Source organism: Saccostrea echinata, unplaced genomic scaffold (genome assembly GCF_033153115.1).
Source record: "Saccostrea echinata isolate AGI-Se365-2 ecotype Australia unplaced genomic scaffold, CSIRO_AGI_Sech_v1 ptg000030l, whole genome shotgun sequence".
Lineage (NCBI taxonomy): Eukaryota > Metazoa > Mollusca > Bivalvia > Ostreida > Ostreidae > Saccostrea > Saccostrea echinata.
In genome coordinates, this window is record NW_026889779.1 from 28,435,001 (window position 1) to 28,448,051 (window position 13,051).

Here is a 13,051-nt window from a genome sequence, read left to right on the forward strand (position 1 = left end):
ATCCAAGCATCCTCAGGTAATGTAGATTTAAATTTGTTCTAATCATGCTCCCCTGAGGAGATTAGGGCCACAATTTGGGATCAAAGTTTTATGTAGGAGTAGGAAAAATATTTAAAAAATTGTTTGGAGGAAATGAAATTTATTATACAAACTTCCTTTAATTTATATCATTTACTCAGGAATTTATAGGGGGCAAGCTGTATAAATTTGATAATGATTAAAGAGTTTTCATGAAACATAAGGTTAGTGGTTCTCTTGTTCTAATTTACAAAGCTACCAGTATAATAAAAGGGAAGTTTGCCGGCTTCTTTTTATTTTATGTGTTAAGGCTGTTCTTAAATTTGTATGCACAAATATTGAAATCAAACTATAAAAATAATTCAATGTGTAAATTAGCGATAAAGTATTTAATTTTTCACCCTGGATCTGTAATGTATCGATCTTTTTTCCCTATGTTTACAGGAAGGTCTAGAGGACATTAAGTTAGCACATGCAGAACAGCTGACTCAGTTGAGACTGCCAGATAAAACAATTAAACTGAAATCCATCAACGAATCTCAGAGTGCGATCATCAGGAAACGCAAACTCAGGTAGTGGAGATGTTTTTGCTCACCTGAGCTACTGAATCAAGTTTTCTGAAGAAAGTTTGTTTGACTGTGAATAAGCCATAATGTCTAGTGAATGTTGTCTGACTTGATCAGCTATTTCTCTGGACCCACCAGGTCAATTTCAGTGTAGCAGAAAGCATACTCAAATAAAAGAGATTCAAATTTGTCTAAAGTGGAGAACCATTTTCACCTTCTTTGGAGAGATAATCAAATACTGTATACAGGGTTATTTTTGCCTCATGTTATTTTTGCCCTTTCTCACTTGCAAACAATTTCATCCCTTTTAAGTCTGCTCTGTCACAATTCTTTTAAAGAAGTTTTACTGTTTTTTTTTAATTCGCTCTGTCTTAAATTTGCCCACTTATGTCTTAGGGCAAAAGGGGTGAAAATTTCCCTATATACAGTATTGTATTTATCATACATGTAAATAAATATTTGTTAATATTTAGACCATTCAGCCAAAAAAGGCAAACTAAAAAATATAGACTAATTTAAGAACAACATATACAGAGGTCTGATTTGTCAGTGAGTATGCAAGCATCATTACATGCTGAGGACCAATATTGTTAGTCTGTCCACAGGGGCCAGTAACACACTATTCTTTATATACGTTATAACCATACATGTATATACAAAAAGGAAAAAGAAACCAATGTCAGCCTGAATTTACATGGGGACATAAGAAAAACTGCATATATTCAATAAAATCGCAGCCAATGCAATAATGGCTGGAATCATTCATCAGTAATGATTACTCATTAATAAAAATATAACCACTGTTGTTAATGAAGCCTTTAAGTTGTGTTTCACCAACATGATATCCTGCCATGCAAGTTGATCTAGTTTAATCATCTACAAAACTGCTCAAATCATCCACAAAACTGCTCAAATCATCCACAAAACTGCTCAAATCATCCACAAAACTGCTCAACACAGCATCTGAGATATAAGGATGTGATTGATCAAAAATGTTTTTTTCTTGAAGATTTTTGACCAATCACTTTGGCTGATAAAGATTAAAGTTTATATTGTGGTTGTAGCTGATATAAAGTATATATTGCTAATGTTACATTCAGTTGATCGTTTTCTTTATTGCCACATGGTGGGCATATTTGTTTCTTAAACTTATCTTGTTCTTATGTGAATGATATATTTGTTACACTTCAGTTGTATAAATTATATAAATAAATTATATTATAAATTAATAATATATTTTTATTCAGACAGAACAGTTTTGATGAATGTGACAAAGAGACTAAACTGAAGATAAAAGAAAACGATGTCAAACTAAAACCACTAAGAGACATAATAGCCTACTGTGTGTTGCCACCAAAAGGTATTACAATGAGATATGTTAAAATGTATTAAAATGAGATATAAGATAAAAGGTATTACAATGAGATATAGGATAAATTTAGTTGCTTCATTGTATGATGTTATGATTAATCCTTCAAAACTTTTAATTGGGGTTCTATCTTAATTACATGTATGTCATAAAGTTGTGTTTCTTTTTTAGATGAAAAAGATAGTATGTTGAACAGTCTCATACTGAATGCTCTGAACAGTTTATGGTGCCGTAACAAACTTCTCTCTGTACTACAGCGATGGAATTGGGATGGTAAATAATTCATTAATATTCAATTCAATATCATTTTTTTAACATAATTTTTTTCTTTGAATTATAAATGGGAATAGACTGGTATTAAGAGATGAGGTTTTTTTTTTGTTCAGGAGAAAAATTTCAGACAAAAGTGGAGAAAATGAAATTAGCTCAACACCTAAGTGAATTTGTGAAGTCAGTGACAGACGTTACACAGGATGATTTCAATAGTTGATGTTTAGTTTCTGGTAGATGGCTATTACTGGAACTATATACAACAAATTGATAGCAGAATGCAGGCATGTTGCATTAAATAGAAGATAATCATGATTAACATCACAGATAATCTATTTAAAACTACATGTATTACTGGTAATAAAATGGCTTCTCTTAACATTTTCAAACAGTTTACAGTAAAACTTGTTTATAGCAGACAGAATTAAAGCATGCACCTGTTAAGAACAAAGTCTAATAAATGTAAAATTAGCAAGATACATGTACATGTCCTTTATAATGAATTCACATATGAAGAAATGATTCTGACTTTTGCTAGGGTGATCACTATATCCAGGTTGTACTGTATATACACATTCTACTATGTATAGATAATATATATACTTGTAGTCTGTTAATGGACAAGGTCCTCAAGAACATGACTTTTTGACTGATATAAAAAATATAACAACTATCCTACAAAAAGGTTAAGTAACAGCATTTGCTCAGAAAGGAAATGTTCAACTCATCATTAGTCTTATTGTTGTTTTTTCTTATATACAGTCAAACCTTGTTATTTTGAATTTGATGGGACTGAGAAAAAATTCAAGATATCCAAGGGTTCGAGATATCAATGGTTAAATACTTAAGAAATACGTGGTTAGGACTTCCCAATCACTTCAACATATCCATGGTATTCAAGATATCTGTATTCGAGATACCGAAGTTCAACTTTACATTGAAAGTAATGATTAGAATTGCTGTCTGGCAATTTATTTTAGGGAAATAACAGGGTTTAACACAACCTAAGAAAGATGTCAATTCACTTTTCACAACTTGATCTGCATTGATGCCAAAGTTGAGGCATTTTTTTTCACTTTTTAATAAGGGTCTACCTAAGTGATCTGTTAGATAATAGTATGATCTGAAATTCTTTTTTCTTACCTAAACTCAGTTTAGCCATAACATGCAATGATTACTGGATTATTCTGTAGCTTATGAACTTTGAAAACTGTAAAAGTCAGATAAATTCTTCCATTGATATATGTGAGATGAGATTTAAAAGGACCTTATGCATATTTATGTATTAACTGGTGCTTATTTAAAACTGAAAGTATATACTTTGTGTGGATTTATATCTTCTCAGTTAATATATCTGTGATGTCATCAAAAAGTTGACATTTATGCAGGGTTAGTTTATGTTGTGCAAATTCATGTCACTAATTTATTTCATTTTTTGTGAAGCTTTACTCATGTTTTTTTTTTATTCTTTATGCCTAATAAAATTATTTAGAAACTCTATTTTCTTTGTGATAAGCATCAGAATGAAACAAGGATGAAGGCCAGCACCTTTTCTGCCCCAGAGTTTGAAGAATTGGAGAATATCGTTTTGGTTTGTTTGTGATCTGTTTGTTTGTTTTTAATTTAGACACATATTTTGCTTTAGAGTTGGCTTTATGATGCTGTCCTTTACAAACATTTTGATATTTTTATGAAGAACACATCGACAGATACCCACGGGTGATCTCGTCTTTTACTCATCACCCGCGGGCACACTGGCTGAGATATCGTTGTTAAATTTGCAAATTTGTCGATTTTAGACATCCAATCAGAGAGTTAAAACTCTTCCAGTTTGGAAAGTACGTTTATTTGTTTGCTATGATGAGTAAAAGACGAGATCACCAGTTGATATCCGACGATGTGAAGAACAATGCCCATTCCAGACGTTAACATCAGCTAGTTACTGTGTACCATTTCTCCCTTCAACATGTTCAAGGCTTCAATTTCTGTAAAACGGAGAAAGAACGTTCATCAAAATAAAAAATAATTACATTTATATTTACTACATGCAACCATAACCCAGACATTTAGTTCTGGAGTTCCCAGGCCCGTAGAACGCGGAGGTGTCCCCTACTTTTTTCTGAGTATAGTATTTCGTTATAGTAAATTTTCCTTTAGACACTGGTTCCCCCCCCCCTCTCCCCACACACACTTTTTGTTGCTGTAAAGTCATTTGGAACTTCCAGGATTTGGACAGTTAAAGTAGATTTTATAAGAGAAGTCCAATGTTCTTTGGAATGGTCTACAAAGGGTGATTTTATTTCAGGTGAAGTAGCTTTAAAACTTCCGCATAACAAACCTTCCCCGGGAAAGTAAACACCCCTTCGAATATTTGTTTAATAACAAATTTTCCTCCCGGACACTTTTCTGTAAAGTAATTTTTCCCCCAGGGAAAGTTTACTATACGGCAAACGTTCCCCATGCATAGAAAATCATCCTCCCGGATATTACTTCCCCTTTATTCTGAATAAGTGTTCAAAACACGAAATAAAGTATATTTTAACATGTTTATTTTGATTGTTTATGACAGTCAAAATTAATACATGAAAAAGATTCTAAGTCAATACTATTTACCTTCGTTCTGTCTAAAATATGGCGAAAGGGTATCCATGTGGATCATCGTCATAAAACTTTCATATTTACTGCTGCAAATTTTCTCTTATTTTGTCGAATAATTAGTTGTTATCTTGAAAAGAATTTGGTTCTGAGGTTTCTTAGAAATGTGCGAAGCTTAATTTAAAGGATGTATATTCAAATAAAAATATCAAAGGTTATTCTATAGAACTATGAAGTAAAAGTATATAAGGGTGGGGCTAAAACCATCAAAATTATTGCAATCTTTAAAAATCTTTTTCTTTACTCCTGGACATCAAGCAGTCAAAACTGTTGGCATGATTGTAATAAGCAATTAGCCCTCTAATAAAATTGTGAAATTCATGGCCCCCAGGTTCAGGGGTTCTAGCACTATAGGGCGGGGCTCTGTGAATATATAGTGAAAATGCATAAATTCTTAAAAAATCTTCTCTGCTCCTGGTTATTAAGCCGATAAACTAAGTACATAGTTATAATGAGGAAGAGTACCTCTTCCAAAATTAGGCCGATGAAATAAGTACATAGCTACGATGAGCTTCCAAAATTGTGAATTTCATGGTCCCTTGGTCAGGGGTTCTGGTGTTAGGGTGGGGCTCTATTGATTAGCAAATATTAATTAACAAAATTAGCAAAAAAATAAAATATTAATTAGCAAAAATGCATTAATGCTTTGAAAATTTTCTCTGGTCTTGCACGTTACAATAAGCAGGGGTATTTTTACCAGATTTTTGAAATTCTTGGGCAACATTGCTTCATCTATCAGTTAATTTTGTTTTATACTTCTATGGATCCTTTTCAGTGTTCTATTATTCTCGGGTGACTGTTAAGGCCCTTGGGCCTCTCGTTTGTATATAATAGTGATCACGTAAAATTAAGCATAGTATGTTACTGACCCCTGTGCATGTATGCTACACTAAACAAGAGGCCCAAGGACCTTGACAGTCACCTGAGTATAATACAACAATTTAAAGGATCCATAGAGTATAAAATAAACTGATAGATGAAGCTTTAATGCTCAAAAGCAAGAGAAATAGGATGATCAGGATCAACGAAATAATTAGTCTAGCATTCAGTAACTACTTATAAATTAGGTTTAATCTGTCCCCCATTTATCAATATCACCACCCTCACCATACACACTATTAACAAACTATTAGTGTTATTGTACTATTTTTTAACCCCATATTTTATCCTCTCACATTTGTCTTCTTGGTCTTTGAAGAACATTAAACAAGTTATTTTTGTCTCATTTTTATTTATCTATTATTTACAAATCTTCTTGATCATCAAAACTATAAAAGTACTTTTATACTATTATACAATAAAAATTCTTGCATACTAGTAATTCTCTTATTTTATTAACCTTTCAAATACATTATTTACAGTGATTAACTATCAAAAGTGAATAGCAAAGTGGAATAGCGTCTCTCAGCAGATTACAGATTAATAGAGCCCTGACCAGGACCAGAACACTTGACCAAATGGTCCTGATGTTCAAAAATCTGGCAAAAATACCCTTGCTTATTAAAACTTTTACTCTGCCTTCGATATTGTCAAAGAAATAATGCATTTTCACTACAGATTCAACACAGCCCTACCCTAATACCAGAACCCATGACCCAGGGTCATGAAATTCACAATTTCGGAAAAGATACCTTGATCATTATAACTATGCTCTTAGTTGAAGATTTTCAAAGAAGTAACACATTTTCACTATATTATCAATGCTCCCCCACCCCACACCCCCCGAGAAACACCAGAACCCCTGATCTTGGGACCACAAGTTTAAAAAATTTTGTAAGAGCAGCCTTGTTCATCATAAGTATGCACTTTGTTTATCTACTCAACACTAAAGAGCAGACAGGATTATTTTATAGAATTTATTACATTAAAGCATTTTCACTATATTATCAATAGAACCCCACCCTTATACCACAAAATCTTACCCAGGGGTCATGAAACTCACTATTCTGGAAGATGCACTCTTGCTCATTATAACAATACACTCAGTTTCTTTGCTTTATAACCAGGAGTAGATAAAAATATTTTCAAAGAAATTATGCTTTTTCACTATATAATCAAATAGACTCCCCCGTGTGGTGAAGTGGTTAGAGCGTTCGCTCTTGAAGAGGAGTTGATCCTTACGTCGCGGGTTCGAATCCCGCTCCGGTCCTTCGCATGAGACCGTATAAATCGAGGTCCCGTGTCGCAGGAGGTGCTGGCATGAAAAAGATCCCTCACTGCTCAATGGCCCTGAGTACCGAGTTTAGGTAAAACATTGCAGCTCTCCACCGGCAAGTGTTGCCGTCTCCATATGAGTGAAAAATTCTCGAGAGGGACGTTAAACAATAAACAAACAAACAAACAATATAATCAATAGATCCCCCTCCTTTTCACCAGAACCCCCGACCCTGGGGTCATGAATTTCAAGAATTTTCACGAGGAGAAATCCTTGCTTATCATAACCATGCACTTAGTTTATTTAAATACTACTCAGGAGCAAAGAAGAAGATTTTCAAAGAATTAATGCATTTTCTCAATATAATCAATAGAACCCCATCCTAACACCAGAACCCCTAATCCAGGGGTCATGAAATTCACAATTTTGGAAGAGACACCCTTGCTCATCATAACTATATACTTAGTTAGTTTGTTTAATATCCAGGAGAAGAGAAGATTTTCGAAGAAATAATGCACTTTCACTATATGATGTATACAACCCCGCCCTAGCACTAGGACCCTTGAGTCTGGGGCCATGAATTTCAAAATTTTGGTAGAGGGCTCAATGATTATTTAATTTAAACATATTTTATTGAATAAATCAATAAGGATTGGGAAACAGGCAAAGCCTATACATACCCTCTCCTTGTATAATAGGTCAAGTCAAAGACAATACATACCCTCTCCTTGTATAATAGGTCAAGTCAAAGACAATAAATAATAATTAGGGATGTCAACGAATATTCGAACATTCGAATATTCATTCAATGAGTTACTATTCGAATATGAATTTAAGATTCGAATATTCTGTGTTTTTCAGATTTCACAAAAAAGGTAATAAATTTTCATTAGAACAGTGATGGAATTATCCCCGTTTTATTGACTAGCGATCCCCTGATATCTTTCGCTACTTTCTTATCTTCTAGATCTTCTAAATTACCAGGGGTATTCAGTGGCGGATTTAAGGGGGGGTGGGCGCCGGGTCCCCACCCCCCCACCCCCAAAAAAAAAAAACTGTAGTTAGCGTAAATCATAGTTTCGTCAAGAAAATGTAAAAATGTCTACTTGGTAGACCTTATTTTTATCCTACAAAATCTCTAGAATCCAGGAGCTTCCGGGGGCTTCGCCCCTGGCCCCCATCAGGGCTTCGCCCTGGACCCACTGGGGGCCTCAAGGCGGCCCCCAGACCCCCTGCCTACTTTCTTCGTCTCCACCCCCAACTTCAATTCCTGGATCCGCGCCTGGTATTTCTTAATTTGAGTAAGGTACATGTATAAAAGAAATAAACAAGAATTATTAATGTATTATACAAAAAGTACTTTCAATAGTTTAATATGATCGGATCTAGAATCGAGGACAATGAAATAATACCCTTCTTGAATGTGTAAGAGACGTGAAGAGTTTAGTTATGAAAATAAATTTAATTGATCATTGAAATACATCTTTGATAGAATCAGCCTGTATATTGTAAAGGGCTCAATTTCAGAAAAATGCATCAATTACTAGTACTCGATTATTTCAGGGTGAATATATTCCTGAATTTTAAAATCATTATCGGGAAATTAATGACCTAGGAAAATTGTCTATGAAAGTGTTTGTTTATATTTTCAAAACATTGAATCAAAGATAATATTTTACGTGTACCTCTTATTAAGCAGATAATTGTAATTAATTAGTAAACGTAAAATCTGAAGAGAAATCTTGCCGCTGGTTAGACGACTGGTTCGTCAGTTTGAGCTTGTATGGATATCATTTGTCAAATTATATTTCGGTTGTATACACTTAAATCAACTATTTATTTCAAACATTGACAAATATCAAATGTAGAATTTCTTATTTTATACCTACCAAAGTCTACATCCAAGTTTACTTACAAATACCGACGCAAAACCTGCCATGAGAGTATGATGATGTACATTTAAAATAAACCAGATTTTATTTATTCTATCGAATATTCGAATATATTCGAATATTTTCATTCAATATTCGAATATGAATTATTGACAAAATTGACATCCCTAATAATAATACTTGTACATGATAATAATACTAATAGTCAAAAATAAAGATTCACAAATCAAGTATCATTCCTCAATATTGTATTGCTTGAAATGATTATTACAATCATGCCAGCAGTTTGACTGTTTTAGGTCCAGATTTTTTAAGATTGCATTAATTTTGGTTGTTTTAGCCCCACCCCTCGGGCCCCCCGGAGGGGGGGGGGCAGGGAACACGAAATTCACGATTTTTGTTCCCCTTCACCAATAGATGCTATATGCCAAGATAAGTTGAAATTGGCTTAGCGGTTCCATAGAAGAAATTGAAAATGTTCAAACGCACGACGACAGACAAAAACGGAATAGGCCTTTGAGTCACTCAGGTGACCTTAAAAATCATATAAATCAATACTATTTTATCCGCTTGAACCGTGTATGTTCTGTGGAGTTTTTTCTGTTTGTCAAAGCAATAGGACAATTCAGGACCCTTATTGTACATGTTGATTTAAGAAACCACTTGCTTACAGTAGCTCACACAGTCCTAATAGATGATGAAAGCGGTGTGATTCTGTTGTAACTGGGAACGATTCAATGCAATAAGGAAGTATATTCAGACAGATTTGTCTGGGTTTCCCAGCAATTTATTGGACAAACTCATCAATGCATTTCCTGGAATTTGATAAATATAGATTATCACTCTGAATCAGCTTGGTCTCAGGTCATATTTTTAAGACCATGCAGTTCTACATGTCTTTGCCATTCCTTTCAAAGGCACTCTCTTGGCATTTTTTTTCAGTAACCTTTTGCAAAGATGGAGGGTGTATATCTATAGTTCCTGCGTTTATTGCCGCAGGCGTAATGCGTTTTCTCAAATTTTTGCTCCTTCAGTTCATCTGGTTGTTGAAAAAGTAGTACCTGTTTGATCAATTTCTGTTTACTTACACTGTAGATCTAACATGTTCATTTCCCCCTTACCTTCAATTGTTCTTATATATTTGGTTAACAATTCTCCGAGTTTACTGTAAATTGTAATAATGAAGATAACATATTGCACTTTTAATAAAAGCTCTGATTCTTTATAGAACATTTAATCCGTTTTCCTAATCCCAAGGAAATTAAAGGATTGAGGGTTTTTCTCATAAAAATACGTCCATGAATATTTTACATGACTCAGCAATACTTCTATGCTGCTGGGAAAATATACGCAAATAATAGATAATCCAGACATGTCATTTGTATACTTTAATGGAAAATGAAAAGCATTATAAAAGATCAGCTTTGTAATTACACTGGAAATCGGTTTTCTGGTGTTCAGGAATGACTCCAGGCGATTTCTCTGTCGACGCATTTTATATATTTTGCAAAATCGTTGTAGATTTGCACGGGACAAAATTTACAATTACTTTTGAGGGGGTGATCTGTATACATCAGCAGAATGGTTCCCCTCAGGAACACGTACCAGTTCTTCCTTTTTTTTAATTTCACGATTGTTGATCACGACAACATGTGAATGATAGGAACAATTCAGACAAATGTGCATCGCTTACATCAACACAATCGGGAGAGCGATCAAACCGTAACAGATGGCAGGCCATTAAATGTAATTTGTTTTCATATCTTCTATAGTAAATCAAAAGACATATATTACATGTAGTATTATATGCACGACAGCTTAGGATTTATAAAAGATGGTGTAGTAATTAAAGATGCAAAATCTCCTCACTTCTCCAAGAATGCAAGATTTCTAGTCTAAATCAAAACGTAAATAAAAGATAAAATCTTCCTTGTTTAAATTAATAGAAGTTGTGGTGCAAACCCATATCAAATCACAGGGGCCGGTAACATACTTTGCTTGATTTTACGTGAATACTTTATAAAGTCAAGCACATTATCAAATATGTTGCAGTCTCTTTATGAATTACATGTACATGTCAATGGCAAGGCATAGTCAAATCCTGCCATACATCTTACACACTCCTTTATGAATTAAATGGACATGTCAATATGGCTAGGCATAGTCAAATCCTGCCATACATCTTACACACTCCTTTATGAATTACATGTACATGTCAATGGCTAGGCATAGTCAAATCCTGCCATACACCTTACACACTGTGGTCCTGTAAAATCATTTTAAGAGGGGAACCATAATTATTTCAACTTGCAACAAATAATGATTATAATGAACTGAACAACTTACATGTATTTATGTCATATTTTGTCGACATGCTACTTCATCGGACCCATACAACATACTTGCAAGCTCCATGCATTAGTTGACATGCAGAATAATTGAGTTTTTACATAAAGAAATTATTTTAAAAATATACATGTACCTGCATACGCTCCAGGTAAAAGAAATGAAATAAAAACCCCACGTAGCTACATAAAACGCTTTGAATCCATATTTGACAAATGAAAATGTTTATGGATTTTAAGATTGTTTTTTAAGTCTCTTTTCTTTTTTAGATTTAGATGCATTAATACTAGTACCAGGATATACAAAAATATATGTGTTTTATAATATATGGATTCGAATGATTCAATGCATGTATTCTGTATTCAATGATTGCCTCAATCAATGTCGGAGGGGCATCAAATAAGATGTTGGAGATTTCTCTTATCAACCTGAAAACAGCTTCTTTTTTTGGAGAAAAGCAGAATATACCTAAAATAGATTATTTTCTGTAAAGCCCTTCTAACAATCAATAGGTCTGGTTACTAACCCTTTTGCCAGCATTATGCGAGATTTCGTGATATTGGCGAGCTTCGTGTCATGAGGCGAGCTCTATCGCTAACATTACATCGATACAAGCTCCTATCTTTTTGCCTACAATTCTAATTACATTGTATCGACTTTTCGATCTTGCAAGGAACGGGAAACGTAAAGGAGCATACCCCCATTAACTTTTTTATATAGTTTTATATTTATTTTTCTGTTTTAACAAAATTGTGCATACACATTCTACGCAATAAAACACACAATAGGATGAATATTGGACTATAAATGAAGTTGCCCAATGAAAAATACTTCTACATAAGCAATTCATCAGATGTTTTATACAGAACCAGAGCAATTAATTTACTTAAGTTCCATTACCAGAGACATTTGCTTTCTTGTTTCTTTTCCAAGATTATTTGGCTTGTACTGTAGTGGGAACGATTTCTGCCTATATATAGTTCTGGGTAAATTCCTTTACAGGCCACTTATTTCGTTACATAGAGGATCTGCAACGATGGACAGATTTCTAGTTCTTCAATATCTTTAGAGAAGTGGACAGGCTTTCGCCTACATCTAGGCCAAAGCCTATCCACTCTCTACAGTGTAGTTCTCTGACTAGGAAAAAAAAACAGTGATTTATAGTTAAGACATAAAAGTGCAAGATCTATTTGAAACCTTGCTTTTTCCACTCTTTATTCCAAGTTTTTATTAGGCCATGAGTATCTACAGTGTAGTTCTTATGCAACTAGGGGAAAAACTAAAGTGTTTTTTAATTAAGACACAAAAGTGCAGATTTATTTGAAATCTTGGATTTTCCACTTTTTATTGCAATTTTCAATTAGGCTATTCTACTGATATTTTAGACTAAGAGGTATAGGTTTGTTACTCATAAACAACGAGATGGCGGTGCCATGCTTATTGGTCAGGATTACCCTGACCAATAAGCAAGTCACCGCCCACTTAAAGCCCCGACTGTCGATGATTTTTTAAACTGTTTTTTTATATGTCTTTTTTAAAATTGCTGTTTAAGGTTTGAAATTCAAACTTTTTTTCAGCAGTGTAACGTTTCCGTCTTATAAATTAGAATATGTGGGAAATGTTCACCCTTTGAGGCAAACTGGAAATTATTAAAAACCATGCACTTCTTTTCATAAATATACTTTTGTTTTGTCTTGAAGATGTGCAGTGTAAATGTCAGTTACACGCAAATCATTCTTTAGTCGAGCATGCATACGGAAGCCCGTTGAGGCCAGTTCAG

At 33.9% G+C, this 13,051-nt stretch overlaps 1 protein-coding gene across 1 annotated transcript in view; it reads left to right on the forward strand.

Moving 5' to 3' along the window:
• The window catches only part of LOC133197637 (MAP kinase-activated protein kinase 5-like), a 13,602-nt gene extending 9,879 nt beyond the window's left edge, over positions 1-3,723 (forward strand). Inside the window, exons 9-12 of the mRNA XM_061333754.1 lie at positions 463-590; positions 1,832-1,944; positions 2,125-2,226; positions 2,340-3,723. Of these exons, the coding sequence (XP_061189738.1) occupies positions 463-590; positions 1,832-1,944; positions 2,125-2,226; positions 2,340-2,443 (447 nt within the window). The 3' untranslated portion in view covers positions 2,444-3,723. The remainder of the gene's footprint in view (positions 1-462; positions 591-1,831; positions 1,945-2,124; positions 2,227-2,339) is intronic.
• The last annotated feature ends 9,328 nt before the right edge of the window (positions 3,724-13,051 follow it).